The sequence below is a fragment of the Ascaphus truei genome, chromosome 5 (genome assembly GCF_040206685.1).
Source record: "Ascaphus truei isolate aAscTru1 chromosome 5, aAscTru1.hap1, whole genome shotgun sequence".
Taxonomy (NCBI): Eukaryota; Metazoa; Chordata; class Amphibia; order Anura; family Ascaphidae; genus Ascaphus; species Ascaphus truei.
In genome coordinates this window covers 113,855,112-113,878,582 of record NC_134487.1, presented here as the reverse complement: position 1 = coordinate 113,878,582, position 23,471 = coordinate 113,855,112, and the positions used below count along the sequence as shown (strand labels likewise).

At 43.2% G+C, this 23,471-nt stretch overlaps 1 protein-coding gene across 2 annotated transcripts in view; it reads left to right on the top strand.

Annotated features, from left to right (window-relative positions):
• Positions 1-23,471, top strand: part of LRRIQ1 (leucine rich repeats and IQ motif containing 1) — a 338,249-nt gene that overhangs the window by 50,393 nt on the left and 264,385 nt on the right. For both annotated transcript variants that reach the window (XM_075600485.1, XM_075600486.1), the window contains exons 11-12: positions 5,372-5,565; positions 20,357-20,484. In XM_075600485.1, the coding sequence (XP_075456600.1) occupies positions 5,372-5,565; positions 20,357-20,484 (322 nt within the window). The remainder of the gene's footprint in view (positions 1-5,371; positions 5,566-20,356; positions 20,485-23,471) is intronic.

Genomic DNA, 23,471 nt, shown 5'->3' with positions numbered 1-23,471 from the left:
GTTGAGGAACTCCTTCATGGTGCTCCTCTCTGTACATTCACTCCACACATGTACACGAGAGGGTGTTCGAATAAGAGCATCTTTATTGATTGATGTGGGCTAGCTGACCCACGCAGTAGAATATCTTGCCACTCATCTTGAGTCAATGCTTCCCTTTGAAAGGTGAGCTCTCCTTTAATAGGGATTCCCTATCCCAGCCGGGATATCTTTACCCTGTGCCAGGTCCCTGGACACAGTCTCTGGCAGTTACTAAAACATAACCAGTAACTCAGGCTAGGACTAGAACTTGAACTCCTCCTCCTCTTAGCTGAACTTGTACTAGAACTACTTTTTGACACAGTGCTGTGCCTTATGTACACTCTGGAAGCTGACATACCTCTGACATCACTAACCATGGAGTCAGAGCATGTGACCATTCCCATCCATACACAGGGCACCCCACCAGGGTGTGAGGGCAAACCTCCATAATTACTGCTGGCATGCCCACAACTTACCAGGCCTTACTGTCAGCAGGAGAGATGACTGTAGCCATTTTACATGACCGCTACATTCTCCCCCTGGTGAATCCCATCGTCCTCGCTGGGACCTAAATTTGTATACCCTTTTCCAGGAAGCACTGAAACACAAAACATAATTAGAACATCTTACAAATTTTCATAATGCATACAGAACAATTTCTACAGTACACTCCGCCAAGCCCGTCCCGACCAGCAGCCACGAACCCGCGTAATACATAGTACCTCCTAAAAGTAGTGACTGGGGTCAGGTTTTCTTACCTCCCTACCACCCATATCCAGGACCGTAACATAGTAATGTCTCGGCAGTCCCCTCTCGGGCCTATAGGTCACCTTATGTTTGTAGATGTTCCTTCCTATGCCCCATATGCGTACTAAGTGCTCTATCCGTTCCTCGGCCTTCTTACCTACCACTGCACTTCCGACTAAGTACATTTCAATGGCCTCCCTAAGCCACTTCCCTCTGTTTTCCTCTATTTCGTCCATGAGAGGCTCAGGGACATACGGGTACTCCAACCCGTGGGATGATTTATAACGAGCCGTTATGGCCCGTTCAGCCCTACTAATCCTGGTCAGGTCAGCCCTACCGGCCCTCCCAGGTAACACCCATGATAGGGGCTCATCAGGGTCCACGGGATCTGACAGGATGCTGGGACCCATGGGTTCTATCTCCCTATGCTCGATCTGTAGCCATCGCTCCTGCAACTCTCTATCCCTTTGCTCAGGGGTGAACTCTCCCGCAGCCCACCAGTAATCCACTACATCTTCTCGCCGGATGAGGAACCGAGTGCGGTCCATCCATGCGGAATACCCTTCAAATAGTGGGGCCCACCAACGGTGCTCTCTGAATCTATGTGACTCCCCTGACTCTCTATCATCTTCCAGGGAAAATACCCCCGATGTCCGTTCAGATCGCGGTACTGACCACCTGTAAGATCCCGGGGCCTTTTTCACTGGTTCGGGAGCTACAGGGGGCAACCACCGGCCTACCGCGGCCACTCTCAACTCTCCCCCCCCCCGAGAAGTGCCTTCCGTAGCGCAACTGCGCTGTCTCCCCCCAGTCCGTTTCACCTCCTCTTCCGAGGGTATGTCCGCCGATTCCAAGCTAGGCGGGGATCCCGTGGAACAGGTGACAGGGGCAGGGGTTTTATCTAGGGCATGGGATGGGGCATAAGGGCAAGTGATGGGACCCCACGGGGTTACGACCCGTTCCCGGCTGTCCGTAGACTGGTCCAATCAGGATACCTCACCCTCCTCAGTCCTCGGATCGCCCATCCAACTCCTGGGCCTTGGAGGTGATCGGGGACCTTCCCACGATCGCCGAAGCGTCGCTGCGTCGTTCCCAGCGGTTCCGCCGTCGCCACCGGAGGTGATGTCCTCCCCGGAACCGGAAACGCCGCCATCTCGGGTCGGATCCCCATTCGGGATCTCTTCTTCGATGACGACATCCGGAAGCTCCGCCGTCGTCTTCACCGGAAGTGATGCCGTCTCTCCACGTGCGCCTCGGACCTGGCACAGCCCTTCCTCCGCTGCGCTGTCTGCCGGGACAAGGTAAGTGATGGGGCTGCTTCTCTTACCAGTCTGCAGGGGCGTTGGCGTCCCTCTCCCATCGCCGCCAGGTCCTAGGACGGCGGGATTCCGTCTCTCGGCTCGCCGATCTGCGGGGGACGCCCTGTTTTCCAGACTGCCACTCACCCCACGGGGTGTCGTCCGTCCTGGGTCCCTCTTGGATCCCGATTTCGCCACCGCTAGCTCACAGAGATCCTCGTCGGAGTAATCTCCCTTCCCTGATCTCGGGGTCACCGAGCGTGGCGAAAGTCTTTTCTCTGCGCGTTCGGGGAGTGACCCGACCGTCTCGGTTGCTACTGACCCAGCCGACTTGGTCGACTCCAGTCCCCTTTCTCCGGGACTCGCACGGCTGATCCATAGTGCGCCAGGGGACTCGGCGGAGCGCTTAGCCGTATACCCTGGGGGGTCAGCAGATTGGATCGGAATGAACGTCGGCATTGGCCATAAGTATAGTGTCCCGCATTGTGGGCAGCGTGCCGCCGTGTTAACAATGCCTCTGGGCAGCCCGCATTGTAGGCAGAGCCCGACCACCGTCTCGGTGTTAGCCACCCTGACTACCAGTACCCCGCCGGGTACCGAAGTAGGGCTGGGTGGATACCATAGTTCCCACTGTGGAGGAGCAGGCCATTCTTTTGGTAGGGACCACTTTCAGTATGGGTCTCTCCCGGTCAGTGGTTCCTCGCAACTGACCGGTAGAAGCTTATGGGCCAGCCACTTCCTGCTTCGGCTCCTCCTTCCGCTGACATAGCTGGAACCCGCCCCCAGGGGTTGCAAGTATGGGCAGATCCCACAGGGGAATAGCATGCCCCTTAATTAAGGCCGCTCCTTTCTCAGTCCTGGTGGGCGCGGTCTGCGTTTTCGCGCCAATTTCCTCATCAGAGTAGGGTTCTTGGGCCGCGGCTAGTTCCCGCCTTCTCCTAGCTGCTGCTTTTCGTGCAAAATATCCCTCCTTTTTGCACGTTACCTACGAGGCCGGAACTACTTCTTGTAATGGCGCCGTCTGGATATCAGTCCCTGGGCCCAGTGGGTGCATTCCCACAGGCCATAATTGAAAGTCACTCCCCCTGGTGGAAATCAGGGGAGGGTCCCATAGACTAAGCGGTTGACTCAGCACAGGGGCCGAGTGAGTCACTGTCCATGCAGGCGCAGCCATAGCTTTCGCGCCATGCCCCCCATCAGGGCAGGGCTCTGCTGTTCGCGCCATTCCCGGCCAGCTCTTTGCAAGTTCTGTATCAGCCATTTTCTCTGCGACTGGCCCATGCGGTTTCCCTAGCAAGCGGGAACCGCCATTTTGGTTGGCTTTTAAGCCCGAAAAGTCAGTTTGTTTGCTCTCCTCGCGGGGTTCCCCCCCAATTATCACAATGTCCTCACACTCTTCAAGGGTGGCCCCTCGGTGTCCCAGACAGGACAAAAACGGGGCAGCCACGGCCTTCGCTCCACTCCAGAGCAGATTGGTTAAAGACAGCTCAGCGACAGTTTGCTCTTCAGTGGGGCGCACGCCACGGGTGCCTTCCCCATCAGCCTCTGGTCGCCATTTTGGGCTCTCCGCACCACGCGGATCCTCCATTCTTTGAGTTGTCACACTCTCGTACCAATTATCGTACATGGGGCTCCGCTCTGCGGGGCAGCCACCACACCAGTACAATAAAGATTGCTCAGATGCACCACCACATGTGTTCCTGATCTAGGCTGGACTCATGTTGCACTACCTCAGGCTAGGCTCACTCTCTCAGTGTCTGCTGTAACTCCTTCCTCCCAGTCTGTGCTCCCTATGGTAAGTGTCTGGAATGGGCTAGAGTACTCTGGCTCTGCCATGCAGTACTTGGGGCGTCTACCTCTCTTGGTCAGCCTAGTGCAGACCCTCTCCAGGATTCCTGACCACGTTAACAGGCTATCCCTTCTGGCGTCCTACCAACTAGCACTACCTCAAGGTGACTCGGTCAGCTATAGCCCGGCTCCAAACCCCTCACTCCTTTCAGGCCCCTAGGTCGTCCCTGCGAACTGACAATATCCCGTCAGCCCCCTGACCACCCCTAGGTCCGTCCCTACGCAGCACAGAGTGGCAGCAGACTCTCTCCCTGTTTCCCAGTGTGCCTAGCTAGAGCCTGTCCTGATGACAGATCTGATCTCAGCAGCTCGCCTCCAAATGTAACGGTATTTCTGGCCCGGCCTGACCCACCCAATCTCACTTTGGCCCCTGTGGTCTAACCGGCCCCCATTACAGTGTGGTAGTGTCTGGTGGTGCACCTGTTGGCAACAGGACTCCTGAGTCTCCCGCATGATGGTGTGTGGGGAGGACCCATCCAGACAGGCAGCTGAGGTAGTGTGCTGAGTCCTACCTAGTTCCAGTGCAGCGCCTCCACCTCATCAGGGTCCCTGCGTCCGCATGGGGATGGTCCTGTTGAGGAACTCCTTCGTGGTGCTCCTCTCTGTACATTCACTCCACACATGTACACGAGAGGGTGTTCGAATAAGAGCATCTTTATTGATTGATGTGGGCTAGCTGCCCCACGCAGTAGAATATCTAGCCACTCATCTTGGGTCAATGCTTCCCTTTGAAAGGTGAGCTCTCCTTTAATAGGGATTCCCTATCCCAGCCGGGATATCTTTACCCTGTGCCAGGTCCCTGGACACAGTCTCTGGCAGTTACTAAAACATAACCAGTAACTCAGGCTAGGACTAGAACTTGAACTCCTCCTCCTCTTAGCTGAACTTGTACTAGAACTACTTTTTGACACAGTGCTGTGCCTTATGTACACTCTGGAAGCTGACACACCTCTGACATCACTAACCATGGAGTCAGAGCATGTGACCATTCCCATCCATACACAGGGCACCCCACCAGGGTGTGAGGGCAAACCTCCATAATTACTGCTGGCATGCCCACAACTTACCAGGCCTTACTGTCAGCAGGAGAGATGACTGTAGCCATTTTACATGACATATATATATATATATATATATATATATATATATATATATATATATATATATTTTACTATATATTTATATAATGCAGTTTGCTTTCTCTTTTTGCCAGGGTCATACCTGGTTTATCTGAAATGTGTGTGTGTGTGTGTGTGTGTGTGTGTGTGTGTGTGTGTGTGTGTGTGTGTGTGTGTGTGTGTGTGTGTGTGTGTGTGTGTGTGTGTGTGTGTGTGTGTGTATATATATATATATATATATATATATATATATATATATATATATATATATATAATTTTTTTTCTTTTTTTTTTTTCTTACAGTAACAAAAACACTACCATTTATTTTCTTGTTTGTTTTAGGGGGTTTGGAGTCACTGAAAAATCTTCAATGGCTAGTTTTGGATCACAATCAACTAATTAGCTCTAAAGGTCTTGAAGCGGCACCTACAATCATGTATTTGGACTGCTCTTATAACTACCTTACCGAATTGGAAGGCATTCAGAATTGTGGCCTGCTGCAGATTCTAAAATTACAAGGAAACAATCTGTGTAAGGTAAGAACATTGGAAATCTGAGCTTGACAATTACATGATCTATGTCCATAATGCTTGATATTATTTTAAAAAATACAAACATTGTGTGGTGCTAAGAGCTATGAAGACACGTCTCAGGCATATTACAGGTTAAAAGAATGTAATGTAAACTTGAGAGAGTACTTATTGCATGAAACGCTTTGGTGGGGCGACACCTCACTTTTTGTTTCTATGACCATTACATAATTCATGTTTAAGGCTTATGCACTCTGTTTTCCTTTTTCAAGTTCCAGTGATAGTGCTCCGTTTTTTCTTCTGCTGTTACTTGACATTCTTTTAACCTGTAGTATGCCTGAGACGTTAGTAATAGATTGTAAGGTATTTCAGTCAAGAAATGTATCCAGAGAGGGAAAGCAAAAACGTTTAGTCCTGTCAGCTTGTTTCATTGTTTATTTTCTTATGCCTTGAGCAGTACAAATTAAAATGTATTAATTTTAGTTATATATGTAAATGTACAGTATATGCACAAATATACATGAACTGTTAGTGCATTAAATTATTTTCCCTTTAAGTTGTGGTGTTTTTAACATCATAATGTGTGAAACAAAGGCATTATCTTGTATTATTGATATACTGTACATACTTTTTGCTACATTCACTACATTTCATTAAACTTGAGTTAATATCACACACTATAAAAACAAAATAGAGGAACACATGTTTTTAATTTATAAATATTGCTCTATTCACTAACACAGTGAAAAAAAATAGACCTTAAATATTGCAATAAATAATGCTGTAATTTAAAACACAAGTTCCATTCACGCTTGAGGAATATGTTTTAGGATTTCTGAGAAAACCCATTGACACAAAAGAATTTAACAACAAAAAACACACATCCAGTGTCACTGAAATCCAACATTTCATCAATTAACAAAAAATAAAGAAAAAAGTTATAACTTTTGATTCAATTGCCTTTTTTTCCCACCATGTTCTCTGTGCTGGGGGTAGGGAATAAAAAATTGGTGATATGTTTGAGCGGTAGGCTGATATTGTCTGGTATCGGAGTTTGGTGAATACCATGTGAATAATTTGGCATTAATTACTCGTTTGCCTACTCATTAAAGTTAACTCACATTGGTAAAATATGTGTTATTTTATGGGAACCCACATTCATAAACTACCCAAGAAAACAAACACATATTCTTTTTTTTGTTTTTGTTTAATAACGCATTTTTAAAAAAATCTCATTGAAGTTTCGTGACTCTAGCTAGGCCTGTATAAGAGGAAAAAATAAATGTTAATAATGCCTGCTGATCTATTACACATTTATTTTAAAAAGAATATATATTTTTTTTTTTTTTTTTTTTTATTATTTACGTATTTTATTTTATATATGTATATACATATTTCCATTGTAATTTAATCCTGGTTATTATTTTTATTATTGCTCTTACTATATGATTTATTCATACATCATGTGGCCGAGTAGGGACCGAAAAACCACATGATTACACCATCTACACCAATAAGCCTGAATGATCTACATTGTTTTATGTACATCCAATGTACACAAGTTGCCATTTTAAACCCATATTCTGTACTGTACATTTTGTATGCCTTTTCCAATAAAACTCAAGTTATAAAAAAAAAAAAAAAAAAAAAGAATATATATTTACCTAAATGTCTTATTCATTGACCCAATGCCGGAGAAGGAAATTAAATTGTTTTCTATTTACCAGGTTTTGGATCACATTCATTTAGCACTTACAGGATTGTATTAGTTTTTACATTTATTAATTTACCCATTGCTGCTCTTACATAGAATTAAAGAAGCACAACAATTCAGGCTGGTGGCAGAGAGGAGGAGAGAAGGATCTGTGCAGCAGTTCATCAACTCTGGTCATTAGGTGGCGCTGCAGGGCTTACTTCACTACTCTCACGGGCTGGCTCCACTCCTGTACAGTTTGCTGTTAATGGGAAGGAAGCATATATTTGTGTGGTATATTTGTGGCTAACAAAATGCTTTTACTTGTGCGAGATACACTATAATCTCTTCGTCGGACGAGGTTGCAATGGATAAAGCAAGAAAAGTTTTATTTTAAAACAGCCTGGAATGTTATCTGTGGATGAAACCTAACCCTCCTCCTGTGCTTATGCGATTTATGACTTTAGGTGTTAAATGGTCCCTGAATGTTTGTGATGTAAGAGCGTCTGTGTGTACGTCTGTAAATATAAATGTATAAAGCACCCACAGTTTATATAGCATTTTACAAAAGGTGTATGTGGAGGGAGAGTGTCTACCAATGGTGTTGGAGAAGGGGTTGAAATGTAAGAGGGTGTTGCATTACTATAAATGTGTGTGGATACTATGTAGTCCCTATTGGTATATAGGCATAGAATTACATTGTACATTTGTATGTGTAAGAGACAGGTGTGTGTGTGTGAAGAGAGTTCTCTTGTGTAGTGGCTCATGAAACGGCGGTCTTGGTTTAGGCCACGATCAGTGTCCCAAACAGTTTCATAAATTTGTAAACCCCGGCAGACCTATTATAACAGGTATCGAAACACTCACTGAAAAAAATATCAGGCTTAGTGGAGAATATTCTCAAACCTTTAGTCAGAAGCACCAACAGCTTCATACAAGATATCCCAGATTTTCTCAACCTTAACAACATCAACCAACTGCCATCCAACACATTGCTAGTTACCGTGGATGTGGAATCCCTTTATAGCAACATCCCCCACAATGATGGTATTGAGGCATTCTTGCAATTCCTTGCAACATCTCCCCTGGATCATAAATACAGCGCTAATGTAATTACCAAACTGATAGAATACATCCTCACACACAACTAATTCAGCTTCAACAAGGAAATGTACCTACAACTAATGGGGACTGCAATGGGTACTAAGATGGCACCGCAATATGCCAATCTTGTCATGGCAAATCTTGGACAAAGATTCGTAACTGCATGCCCCCACAAACCCTACAAATACTACAGATACATTGATGACCTGTTTATAATAGGGAAAGAGGGTGAAGGAAACCTAAAACAATTCCACGAGTCCCTTAACTCATTCCATCCATCAGTTATACTCAAAATGGATTATTCGGCAAACCTAGTAAACTTTCTAGATACAACAGTAACACTGAAAAATGGCAAACTACACACATCTCTATACAAGAAACCAACATACTGATGCAGTTACAACTCCAGCTACCATCCCACTCATGCAAAACAAGATATCATACACAGCAGGCTATAAGATACCACTGTATATGCTCTGACACTGAAGACAGTAACAGGCATCTTCAGACAGAAGGGACACAAACCAAAGACGATTGACAAAACTATTACATCTGCACTAAAAGCCCCACGAGAACACCTGCTACAATACAGACAGAATCTACCACCCGCATACCACTAGTGGCCACATACAACCCTACCCTAGAGGGAATACGAAAAATAATCAAAGATCTGCAACCCATGCTGGCAGAGGATGGGACATTAAAAGAAATCTTTCCCAAACCTCCCTTTCTTGCATTCCCGGCAACCACCAGACCTCAAAACAGAAATTAGTCAACAGAAAACTTCATAACGAACTTAAAGACACTGATAAAAGAACAAAAACGTGCAACAAAACACGTTGCAAACTCTGCAAACATATATACCAAGATCCCACAGCCAGTCACAACCATGAAAAACTCAATGTTAAAGGATCATATTGCTGTACATCCGGGAATGTTGTATATATGATTCAATAGAAAAAGATTACCTGGGCGCTCTCTCTAGATAGGTAGAATAATAAAGTAATACAAATATTACCACACACAGGAGACCCTACGTAAGTCACAAATCACGTGTACATCTCTGAGGTCCACTGTCAGCTGCTCAAACCCTCTAGGGGACTTTTCCTTGTCCCCAAACGATTAACCAAGAAAACAAAGAGCAAGGGGAGCGTGAATGAATAATACCAGAATTAATAATCCAAAGTAGATAGGTAGACTGGTTAGTTGTATAGCCAGACTTAACTAGCACCAAGTTCGTGCACAAGGGTCCTAGCTGAATAGCAGTCAATGCACTGACAGTGGTGCCATATAACAAGGGATGGGTTAAATAAAACAATAAAAAAATATAACTATTAATACTCACACGGGCCTGTGTGAGCACATGTACATCAGGACTTTCTTTAACTCCTGGTGATGGACCGGTATGAACACCACTTGTCCACTCATAGGATTCCTTGGTGTGCTCCGATAGCCCCTGGTGTGTCAGGTTAACCCTCTCCTTGCCAAGATTGAAGGTGTCGTCACTGTCTCCAATTGCCTGTCACTCTTCCGGTGCCAGACCCAGCTCGTCCCGAGTTATGTGATAAATAAAAAAAGGATTAAAATCTGATACAGATATACAGTTTAGGAAGGAAAAATACCTTGGGATCAGAGTGCAGATCAGCTAGAGTGATAGGAGGGAGTTCAGCTATATAAAGGCAAATAACACAACGTTTGAGCTAGACAATCATGCACAAATATTTAAGGTGAATGTGAAACAGAAATAAGAAATGCAATAATTAGAGACATACCAGTTGGTTAGAATACATATTGCAACCAATAGGTCTGCAATAACCTCTAATATACATTTGACAACATTGTAAGTAAACTAAATATATTAAACTTAAAAATAAGGAATGAAAATATGTTTATTTAATTATGTGTACTAATAAAAGATGATGCTTGAATAGAGAAGTCACTGATTAATCCTATGTAAATTTACACTTCACAGGGTGTTGGATTAATAAATCCCCTCTGGTCTGTCCATTTTACCTACGGTGGTGAGAAAAGGTTTGTGAACTACTTAGGACTTTCACATTATTTCAAACTTAAAATGTTAGATCTTATGTAAGTCCTAATAATAGATAAAGACATCCTAATCAAACAAATGACACAAAAACATGATACTTTTTCAATATTTATTTATCCACACAAATGATTCGACATTCAATATCCATGTGTGAAAAAAGTATGTGAACCTTTAGATTCAGTATCTCTTGAGCAGCAATAACTTCAAATAAGCGTTTCCTACTGTATAACTGCTGGTCAGTCTCTCACATCATTTTTTTTTTTCACAAATCTTTTGTATTGGGTACATTTTCAGTATACAGGCGATCAGCTTGAAAACTTGTGCTGTTACATGCATATTATGTCACCCGTTATTCACATACATTGTTTACAAATTTTTCATATATTAAACATATTTTCTCTTAACTTTGAACTCGAACTTGGGTTCGTTTTTGCCATATGGGCGAGCATTTTTGTTTTCTTCGGTTATGCTCGCCTTGTTACACCCTTGTGTTATACATTATGGTTACGATTTTCTCCAGCTCGATTCCTATCTAATTAACCTTAAACTTTAGACTTATACTCTAACTCAACTTGTCGTGTTGGTCCTGTTCACTCCTTTCCTACTTTCCGTCCCCTGTCTCATGTCTTTACCCTAAGCCGTCCCCTGTCCTCAAGTCTCTTTCCTCAAGGAACCAGTCCCATCTTTGGCGGAAATCTTCCGTTGTTCTGTTCCTGTCTATGGATGTCTCCAGTTTGTCTATTGTCATTAGTTTGTATAGTGTGTCATGTAGTTGTTCCATTGAGGGCTGTTGTGTTTGTATCCAGTTTATCATAATGGTCTTTCTTGCCGCTAGTAGTATAACCTCTGTGGGTCTGGTTACTGCTCTGCTGATTTGTTTACCCTCCGTCCAGTTCTCTATGTTCGCAAATATCATAGGTATTGGGTCCTTTGTCAATGAGATTTTTAATTTTGCTTTCATATAATCTAGCACTTGGTTCCAATATCTGGATATATGTATGCATGTCCAGAGGCAGTGTTTAAGGTCCGCCTTTGGTGTCTTGCATTTAGGGCAGAACGTGGTGTCTTCTGTCCTAGTCTTTATCTGTCGTTTGAATGCTATGTATGCTCTATGTGTTATTTTGTATTGCATTTCCCGCCATGTCTCTGATGGTATAATCTTGTATACCCTGTGTATGCCCTGTATTAGCTGTTCCATGTTTTGTATTTCTGGGAAGTCTTTTTTCCATGCCCTGTGTGTGTTGGCATGTGTGATCTCTATGTCTTGATCTCTAATAATGCTGTATAGTTCGGACAATTTTCTTTTGTCCTGCTCTTTTGATTTAAAATAGTCGTCTATTCTATTGTTCTTTAGTACTGTAACTTTATGGTTTGCCAATTTTTTGCAAAAACTGATTAGCTATGTATATGAGAAGGCGTGTATTAGATTTTGGGGGATGTCCCATTTTTGTGCGAGTTCCTGGAATGTCATATATTCCTGTTTGTCTAGGTTAATCACATGCTCTAGGCATGTAATGCCTTTTTGTTTCCAAATTTGGAATGATGTTTGGGTATGCCCTGGTATAAATTTGGGGTTGTCTTGGATTGGTAGATATCTAGAAATTGTGTGTGATAGTTTAAACTTTTTTCTGACCGTTTTCCACGTTACTATGGTATCTTTGATTAGAATATTGTTTCTTTGGGTCACTGGGATGTCTCCCCATTTAGTATGTATTAGCTCTCTCAGGGAGGTCTCTGGAGAAACTCCTTTTCTATTTCTAGGGAGGAGTAATGATTGGTGTCTTTTATCCAGTCTCCTACATGTCTCATTATACTTGCTATGTTATAGTTCCTGATATTCGGTAGGTTGATACCTCCCATTTCCTTTGGTAATTGTAATTTTTTTTAGAGCTATTCTGCTTCTCTTATTTCCCCATGGGAATTTTGTCATTGCTCTATTTATTTCAGTAATGTCTTCATGTTTGAGGAGCATAGGGAGAGTCTGTATGGGATATGGGAGTCTGGCAAACGATATCATTTTGATCGCGCTTGCTCTCCCAAATAGTGATAAGGGTAGTGTCATCCAGTTTTTTAGTTCCTGCACTATTTTTTTTATGATAGGTTTAAAGTTATTCTCGTATAGTCTGGAAATTTCTGCCTCCAGCATGATCCACAGGTATCTAATGGTTTTTTTGTTACTTTTACAGGGAAGTCCTTGTGTCTGGGGATTCTTTAATGTACATCATTTCAGTTTTAGATATATTTATTTTAAAGCCCGCGAACGACCCGAATGTCTCTATTTGCTGTAGAACCTTTTTGATTGATTCATCTGGGTTAGTCATGAACATTAGTATGTCGTCTGCAAACATTGATAGTTTCAGTTCTGTTTTGTTTATCTTGATCCCCTTAAAATCCTCCATTTGTCTCAGGTAGATAGCCAGAGGTTCTATTGCTAGATTGAAAAGCAGGGGTGACAGCGGGCACCCTTGGCGTGTCCCTGTATATAGTTGGAATGGGTCTGATAGGTGTCCTGCTACTATTATTCTAGCCTTTGGGGTGTTGTACATTGCCTTTATCATGTTGCTAAAATTTCCCCTAAGTCCAAGTTTGTCTAGCACGAAAAACACATGTACCACATTATGTTATCAAATGCTTTCTCGGCATCGATAGTTACGAGGGCTGTATTCCCTATCTTGTGTAGTCGGACCCACTCTATTGCCGCTAATACTTTTCTGATGTTTTTCACTGCAGATCTTCCCTTGACAAATCCCGACTGGTCTATCAAGGACGGGAGAATGTTCTCTAGCCTATCTGCCATAATTTTAGTGAATATTTTAGCGTCCTGGTTAATCAGTGAGATTGGTCTGTACGACTCTGGTCTTAGGGGATCCTTCCCCTGTTTGTGTATTATGATTTTATGGGCCATTTCACTTGTTTGCATAAACGTGGCGTCTTTCAGTGCCTTGTGATATAATTGTTGTAGTGGTTCTATCAGGTCTTCTTTTAAGAGTTTGTAGTATTCTCCTGACATACCATCCGGGCCTGGGGCCTTACAGTTTTTAAGGTTTTGAATTGTGTCCTTTTATCTCTTTTTGAGTAATAGGGGAGTTTAAACTGTCTATTTCTTCTTGACTCACTCTAGGTATTTTAATGTCTTTAAAAAAAATATCCCTTGCTTCTGTATTTATTTCTCCATCCCTATTTAGTTTACTGTAGTATTCTTTGAATACCTCATTTATTTATTTTTGCTTCTGTGATTATCTCTGTCTTATCATATATTTTAGTGATAGGTTTAGTTGATCTATAGTTGCGGATAAGGTTTCCCAGATGTCTACCTGTCTTATTACCGTGTCTGAAAAATTTGGCTTCTTTTATTGATTTTTTCCCTAGTTCTTTTTTTTCTAACCATATCTCACATATGGATTTTTTCTGGTTATAGATTTCTTTGTTTTGGGGTGTTGGATCTGTTTTGAACGCTTTGAATGCCTTGCTAAGTTTTTTACTTGCTTTACAGAACTCCTGTGTTGCCTGTTTCTTTCTTCTTGATATATATGCCATAATGTCTCCCCTAATTACTGCTTTTGATGTTTCCCAGAAGAGTATGGGGTTTGTCCTATGCTCCTGATTTGTGTTATCAAATCTTTCCCAGGCTCTATTTAAGTAATTCACAAAGTCTTCGCTATTGCTCAGGTAGTTTGGGAATCTCCAGGTGTTTGGGCATGCTCTGCCCCATATCTAGATCTAGGCGCACCATTGCGTGGTCAGAGATAATTATCTCTCCCATGTCTATGTGTGTTATTTTATTTAGTAGGTTCGGTGTTGGTAGTATTGCGTCGATTCTTGAAAATGAGTTATGTGCATTGGAGTAGAAGGAGAAATCCCTCTCCAATGGGTTGAGCGTTCTCCATCCGTCCATTACCCCTAGTGCTGTTTTAATCGATTCCATGTTTTTGGTTTGGGCGCTTTCTTTGAGCGTGCTATCATTATGGTTTGATCTGTCTAAGAACTTGTCCTGTATTGCGTTCCAGTTCCCCCCCAGGATTAAATTTCTATGTTTATATTTTAGTATCTTGTTTATAGTTTCTTGAAAAAATTCAGTCTTATGGTCATTTGGTCCGTAGACATTACCTAGGAGGTAGTCTATTCCCCCACTTCTTACCTCTTCCACTATGATTCTGCCCTCACTGTCTCTCTCTGTGTTGATTATTTCTAGGGGGAGATTTTTATTTATAAGTATGGCCACTCCCGCTTTCTTTCCTATCGCCGGGGAGAAGATGCTATGTCCTACCCAATCTCTTTGTAGTTTATTGCTTTCTTTTGAATTTAAATGCGTTTCCTGTAGGAATGCTATGTCTACTTTTTGTTTTTTTAGGTAGTTTAGTACTTTTTTGTGTTTTATGGGGTTGTTAAGCCCCTTTACATTCCATGTTATTATTCGTGTATGCATTTTATGTCTATATGTGTTCCGTGTCCTCTATGTATGTCATCTTTAGCTCTTTCCTGTTTCTGCTAAGTATGCTATTCTGGGTTTTTTCTCTTTTCTGCTTGTTCCCAACACTCTTTTTTGTTTTTTTATTAGACCGGCCTGTCAACATGATCTCTGCCTTATTTTCTGTATCAGAACTTCTAACTTTTTAACCTTTTAACTTTTAACTTTTTAAACTTTTAACTTTCCTTTCTTTTCTGGACTTCACTTTTTTCCAGAGGTGTATTTTCTACCCTCTTGTGTGTTTGTTTCCTTATGTGTGCACTTTAGTCTCCTTGTCCCCTCTGGGGGATATATTTTCTATTTTATTTTTCCCTTAGCCGATTTCCCTATTTCTTTTTTTTTTTGTTTCTTTTGCATGTCATTTTTTTGTTTTATTTTTTTGTTGTTTTGGTTTTGTTGTTATGTCCCTTGTCCTGCGGCTATTTTGTCCTTGTTTATTAATAACCTTGGTCGTATGTTAGGGTGTCTGTGTGTCCCTCTTGCTCATCTGCTTGTGTTTCTTGCTTGTGATATGAGTGCTTCTAATGCTATAAAGTGTGGGTTTGCCCTCCTTCCCACTATTCTCTTGGTCCCATTGTTTGTATGTTCATGTGGTTGTGTAACTGTATAACTTACATCAGTGTCATGGTTGCCCGTCTCTGTCCCCCTTGGGGATCGGTCTTTTTCTTGCTGTTAAGTTTTCGGTTTCTGTCTGGTGTCTGTCCTTATCTCTTCTTGTTCTGACTATGCTGCTTCCCCCAAGTTGCGATACCAGGAGCCCGATGTAGGTTTGACTCGATAAGAAAACAATAGGAGAAAAAACATTCAGGTTATTCCATGACAATCACATTATTATGGTTTTATGCTTTTTGTTTTGCCTCTTCTTTTCTTTTCGCCTCCCCTTCCCTTTCTTCGCCCTCCTCCTTCCCCCCTCCCCTCTCTCCCCCCCCCCTCCCTTCTCTTCCCCCTCCTCTCTTCCCCCTCCCCTTGTCCTCCCTTTCGTACTCCTCTCCTCTCTTCCCCTCTTCCCTTCCTTGCCCTCTTTTCCCTCCCTGCTTCCTCCCTCTCCTATCCCCCCCTTCTTCAATTCCTTCTTCCCCCCTCTCCCTTCCCCTCTCTCCCTTTCTTTTCCCTTGCCTGAGGCGTTCTTGGCTCTCCCTCCACTGTTACTCCTTTCTGTGTCCCCCCCCAGTTTGGCCACTATTTTGCATCCAGTCCAAAATACATACATGTGCAGGTTATAGGGCCACGTTATAAGGCGTGGGGGCCCTGTGTGGTTTATATATACTTCTGCCCTTAATACCAGTTACACACTCGGATATCCACACACATCCCTACTGCTGCGGCCGAGTTTATTCGAGCATTTGCCCGTTCTCGGCCGCAGCAGTTACCTGGCGCGCGCCGGAGGGTGCCGGGCGCGCGCCGAAGCAGCGGAGGAGAGGCCCGCCGATCGCGGCTTCCCCCTCTCCTCTCCGGGTCCGCCGGGTCCCCCGGAACCCCCTGCCGCCGTCCCCCACATCGCGGGACACCAGGGCTCCCTCGGGGAGCCCTGGACGCGCGTGCAGGGGGCGCAGGCACCCGATGACGCGTGACCGCGCATCGGTGACGCGCGGCACGCCGAGGGGATGCCACTTGCAAGCCGGGAAATCTCCCGGCTTGCGGAACTGGCCACACTTCAATAAAGTGTGTCGCCAGTGTATGTGCTGTCAATCAACCTGGGCTTGTTCATACACACTCTTGGGCCAAATATATACTTATATCCATACATACCCACATACATCCACTCTTTTTTCTTTTTTTTTTTTTTGACAAGGGACAACTATCTTAATTCAGTCTCTTTCAAGCAAAATGTGTTCCTTGGCTCTGCATTCGTCTGCTTCAGCGGTCGTCGTCTCTTGTATCATTCCGGTCCTCCTCTGCGTTCCTGGGTGTTGTCATCTTTGTCACGTACTTTTCCGCCTGGTCGTGGGAGGTGAAGGTTTTCACCCCTGTGTTGGTGTAGATTTTTAGAGTTGCTGGATAGAACAGCGCAAATTTCCGTTTTTGCTTGTAGAGAGTGGTGCATACCCTGCTGAAATCTCTCCTTTTTTGTGAGACCGTTGCCGAATAGTCCTGGAAAATCATAATTCTCTTGTTCTCAAATGTCAGTTGGTCCATCTCCTTAAAAGCTTTGATAATTCTGACTTTGTCGTTGAAGTTGAGAATCTTTGCTATGATTGCTCTAGGTTTAGTTTCTTGGTCTTGCCTTGCAGCACCCATTCTGTGTGCTCTCTCGATCTTTATTGCGTGGTCTGCGGATAGCCCAAGGTGATCTGGGATCCATTTCTCGCAGAACTCTATGAGTTGGTACTGTTTTACTGATTCAGGCACCCCTATCAGTCTTATGTTGTTTTGTCGAGACCGGTATTCAAGGTCGTCCACTTTTTCCTCCAATATGCAGTTTTTTTTCCTCAGTGCTTCTACTGCTTGATGCACTTCAGACATTTCATCCTCCACATTGCTAATTCTAGTTTCAGCCTCCTCCACTCTTGAGGTATGTGCTGTCAGCTCATTTTTCAGCTCATCTATGGATGTTTTTATTTTGTCAATTTTTTTATCTAATTGTGGAAGAATTTCTCTTGCTACAGCCTTTGCAATGTTTTCATGCTCTGACCTTGTTTGTGCCTGATTGTCTGCTTCCCCGGTCTGGCTGGATTCTCCTACCTGAGCCTCGTGGCTGTTGGCCAGTGTCTCTCTCCTTCTCTCTCCCTTGTCCTCGCGCTGTTGCTGCTGTTTTGTGGCCATCTGTGCAGTTTTGGAGAGATATTTCTCCATGCAGGTACCTCCTCTTATTGAGGCGTCTGTCCCTTTAATTTTGGAGATGTTTTGCCGGCTATCGGTTTGCGGTTACTGTCGGACCAGCGGAGCTCCTCTCAGTGCGTCCTCACAGCCCTGGCGCCATACCGGAAGTTCCTCTCACATCATTTTTGAGACATTTTGGGCCATTCCTTCTTACAGAACTGCTTCAACTCAGTGATATTTGAGGACTTCCTTGCATGGACAGCTCACTTCAGGACCTGCCACATCATTTCAATGGGCTTTAGGTCCGGACTTTGACTAGGCCATTCTAAAACGCAGAATTTCTTCTTCTGCAGCCATTCTTTTGTAGTTCTGCTTGTATGTTTAGGATCATTGTCTTGCTGCATGACCCACTTTCGCTTCAGCTCACAGATCAGACAGATGGCCTGACATTCTCCTCTAAAATCTTCTGATACAATGCAGAATTCATGGTTGTGTCAATCATGGAAAGCTGCCCAGGTCCTGAGGTAGCAAAGCAGCCCCAAACCATCTCACTCCCACTATCATGCTTGACGGTTGGGATGAGGTTCTTCTGTTCGAACGCAGTTGTGGTTTTCACCAAACATAACGTTTCTTATTGAGGCCAAAAGGTTCTATCTTTGACTCGTCTGCCCAGAGAACATTGTTCCAGAAGTCTTGTGGATCATCTATGTGCTCTTTGGTGAACGTCAGACTGCAGCAGTGATCTTTTTAGAAAGCGGTGGTTTCCTCCTGGCTATCCTTCACTGAACACCATTCCTGTTCAGTGTTTTTCTGATAGTTGAGTCATGAACAATCACATTAGCCAAGGCGATAGTGGCCTGTAGATCCTTGGATGTTACTCTGGGGTTCTTTGTGACTTCCTGGGTGATTTGCTGTTTGTTCCTGGAGAGATTTTGGTAGGAGGACCGCTCCTAGTTATTGGGACTGTGGTCCTGTTGTCTGACAGTGGATTGATGGAGCCCCAAATTCTTATACATTGTTTTGTAGCCCTTTCAAGACTGATGAGCATCAATAACCGCTTTTCTGGGTTCCTCAGAGATTTCTTTTGATTGTGGCATGACGTGTTTCCACACACCTGTATGGTGAAGATCAAACTCACAAAGCTTTTGATCTTTACATAGGGTGGGACCTCCCAAACTCACACCTGAAGATCTATCTAATTTTTTAAACACCAGATTGTAATTATCCTTTTTAATTTAGCTGATAAAACCAGAGTTTCACTTAATTTTTCACATACTCTGACTCTTAGTTACTCATTGTTTGTCTAATTCATAAATCATTTTGTTTCAAAAGACATGGAATTGGTCAATATAAACCCTATTGGATATTTAAGAAAAGTCTGGTTTTGATTCAAGAAGGTTATCATGGAAAGATTATGGAATTTCTGTAATTATCAATGCAGTTCACAAACTTTTTCTTGCCATAGTACTTTGAGATAATAGATACTACCTGGTGTTAGAATATAAAACTTTATGCTTCTTAATCTCACCCCCTTGTACATACTGTATTCTAACTAATTATCTGTACCCCCACCACTTAATGAACTGATAGAAAATGTTACTTCCTGCATTAGGTGGTTGAAGATGTCTGTGTAATCAGCTTTCATCTAAGTAAGCACAGTGAATAACATTCTGAGCTCAAAAGTTAAACTGTCATGTGGCTAAATCTACTTAACCGTATTTGCTTTATATTTAACAAAACTTTCAGAAATGTATTTAAAATCCATGTAAATAAGACACATTTGCAAATATGACACTTATCATAATGCTTTTAAGTTTGCAATCCTGGTTGGTTTACAAAAAACAATACTGTACTATGCATCTGTTTTAAAACATGCACTTTCTTTGGAATGTTACGGAGTTTCCCTGGCCCAATCTCCTATTGACCCCCTCCTGTGGAAACAGATCTATGTTACATAAGGTGTAGTGTGGTGCACCTGCTGGCTTACAGAATCCCTGAGTCTCCCGCGATGGTATGGGGGATGGCATCAGGACTGGCTCGTGAGGTATAGCTGAGATTTCATACTCACTCATGGTACAGCGCCTCCATCTCTTCCAGACCCCCAGCGTAGTTGGGAGGAGTCTCTGAAAGAGAACCTCTGTGTGCACCTTCTTCCCGAATGACTCCACAATCAGGACAGAAGCGTTCTTTATCTTTGGCATCCTTTATTAGAACCAACCACTGGCGAGCTGCCCATCATTGCAGCCGGTCTCTAGCCGCACATAGTAGGTTGCCAACCCAAAGGAAGTCCCTGGACACCACTCCTAGTCAGGGCCCTAGAAGCTGTCCTTGCTCTTCCCTTACTCCCTGGTGGAGTAAGGGTAATAGCCTGCCACACCTCTCCCCTAAGGGAGGGCCACAAAACCTGCCAGAGCCCTAGCAGTTTGCGAGGTCAGACTAGTCTCATTCAGGTTGGATGAGACACTGACTAAATACAGGAAGTGCTGTGCACTAAATAGCTCCAATAGGCACCACCCCTGTGTCACTGTTATTGGACACAGAGCCTGATGACACTACCTTCACTGAATACTGCACAGCACAGGAGTGTGAGGGAAAACCCCATGATTACTCCTGGCAAACCTGCCCTTAACAGGGATTATTGCACAGGAGGAGAAAAACATAACTTTTTTACATGGTATATTTCTTTTTCGACTATACTAAACATTTGGTTTGGTCTTTGCAGCCACCTACATTGAATAATCATGTTCTGCTGAGAGAAATATACCTAGATGATAACAACCTATCAGCGGTGGAAGGAATTTCGTCATGTTGGCTGCCTCTATTGCAGGTTCTTTCGATCTCTCAGAACAGGTAAAAAGCATTTGGATATATGTTTAACCTACATCTTTTGTTGTATATAATTATCAATAGATTTAGTATAGTTGCTAATCATGTATTATATTCCTTTATTCAAGGAGATTTTTACTCTTGGAAGCCAAAAGAAGGGTTATAAACCCAGACTGGATTATCTCCACAATGAAAATATGTTGGTTGTTTTGTGTTTTCTCTCCTGTCTCTCCATGTCCGCGTATAACATGAGGGCATAGACTCCACCCATCTGAAGGTAGGACACAGACTTCTGACCTGTTTGCGGCTTTATAAGCCTCTCCTATGCCTGTTTCAAGTCAGTTGCCTGTGTTCTACCTGTAAGAGGTGTATATATGTGTGTATAATATAATATATCTATCAACCCCGTTATAACGCGATCCGTTACAACGTGAATCCACTTATTTTCTCAAGGAAAAGACAAGCAGGTCTGAAATGTGCGTCGCTCTGGTGTTTTGTCTGACTGCCTGATGATTTTTTATTAAATCCATGGGCTGCCATCTCAGCGGCCTAACCCCACCCAGGATGTGCTTTAATGCCCTGGTCGTCTGATATACCACCACAGCGGGGACACACATTGTAGCTGGGTACCTAGGGTAGGCTCTCCTCTAATTGCACTCTCCGCTGCCTGCAGTCTTGAAGCAAACTTCTCAGACATGTCAGATCCTATGAAGCAGAGTCAGATTTTTTTTGTTTCCGGACTCGGAACAAGAGGGTACATCAGATCCATATCTGCACGCGTCCTCAGATGAAGAAGAGGTTAGAGAAGATCACTCTACAGTAGCTTTAACCTTCACAATATTAGCAAGCTGATTAAAGAAATGGCTTCAACCCTAGGGTTACCAGAGGATAAAGAAGACCTTAATACTCTAGACAAAACCTTTTACGGATCTAAAAACAACAAAAAACAAATAGCCAGATGTTTCCAGTCCATAAAGTTTTAAAGGATTTCATTGTAAACTAATGGAAATATCCTGACCGCAAAAGCGGAACTACGAATAAATTCAACAAAATGCACATGTTCAGATCAGAAGACGAGGAAGATTGGGAAGATCCTCCTAAAATGGAAGATACAGCATCCTTCAGAGACCCTATGGAAAAGAGGATTGATGGCCAACTAAAGAGGCTGCATTCCCTCATGCTGATGATTGCTTCAATTTGTCTAGTAAGAACGATGAAGATCTTGTTTTCCAGTATTCAAGAAACAATACAATCAGGAACACTGTGTCAGAAGATCCTGAAAGACTGCACTATCCTGTCAGTCATTAGAATTTCTCTGTGATGCCTCATTTGGCACAAGCAGACTACTGACCAGATCTTTCGCAACATCCGTTGCCGCACTCAGAGCTCCCTGGCTTAATCCCAGGGCCACTGATGTCTCATTAAAAAAAAAGCTAATTTCTATCCCTTTTCAGGGTAAAGCTCTATGTGGCCCAGAATTGGAGCACATAATTATGAGGATTACAGGGAAAAAGGTTCATTTCTACCTTAAGACAGAAGACCTCGTTTTCTTACTTAATCTAGGTCAGAAACAGTCCATTCAAAGCTACCCATCATTCCAAGGACCAAGACTCTCAAACAAGCAAGAGCCAGACCGAATAAAGAAGTGTCCTTTCGCTCAGTACTCTGCTTCAAGGGACTGAATAAATCTACCAAGATAACAGATTTCAAGATGGAAGATGTCAGATCAATCATAAGTACCTGCATCAGGTAGATTTCTTGGCAGCTGTGGACCTCAAAGATATGTACATACATGTGTACCTACCTGTATCCATTCTTTCCTATAGTTGACAAACTATACATTTTTTGTTTTATCTAATTTCAATACAGCTGTGCAGTTATACTTTTTAGATTTTGACTCATTCTTTCTGCATACCAGGTTCCTCTGGTTCAACATCTTCATTCAACACTAAAAAATCACAACCCTTCCCTTTTGCCTTGCAAGAGCTCCCTGGGTATTGATGAAAATACTAACTGCCCTTGTCGTCCATATTAGGCAGCACAAATATTTTTAATCCAATATCTGGGCAATATTTTGACAAGGCCAATTCCAGAGAGAGAGCAAAAAGATGTGATATCAGTCATTCAAATATCTCAACACGAATGGTATAATAAAGTTCAAAAAGAGTAGTTTTGTTCCCTCCCGGACGTGCAGCTTTTTGGGAATACACTTCGATACTGTAACCGTGAAGTTGTACCCAGCAGTATATATCACTCTTGGGAAGGATGGTGGCATCGATAGAAACAGCACCCTGGGCTCTATTCCACATAAGAAAGCTTCAAGCCAACCTACAGTCCAGATAGTACAAGAACCATCAAGATCTTTCCCAGAGAATAGTGCTTCTACCAGCAACTCAGTGGTCACTGACATGGTACAAATCAGAGGGCAATTGGACAAAGGGTCAGGATAATATTTCAACCATCACAGTGATTCACATAGCAGGTCACCAGAATGTCCAAGCCAATTTTTAAAGCAGAAATATTATAGACCCAGGAGGGTGGTCTCTAAATCAGGAAATTTCCAAACACAATGTTCTCAGATGGGGTCAACATGAAATAGACCTCATGGCCACAGATTGCAACACCAAATGACATCTATTCTCCAGACATGAACAGCAGGCATCAGCAATAAATGCACTCATCAGAAAGTGTCAGTTTCCGGTTGTCTATGTCTTTCTACCTATTGCTCTGATTCAGATGACGTTGCAGAAAATCAAGGCTGAAGGCATAAATGCCATACTGAGTGGCCAAGAAGATCATGGTTCACAGAGCTATTGTAAAATAAATGTCAGTATATTTTCCTTGGCTGCTTCCAATCTTCCCGGGCCCTCTTACACAGGGCCCAATTAACCATCCAAACTTACAAATGTTGCACCTTATAGCTTGGAGACTGAAAGGCAGATCCTAAGAAGACAAGGATTTTCTACACAAGTATCAGACACACTTATGTACTGTGGATGCACAGGGGGTGA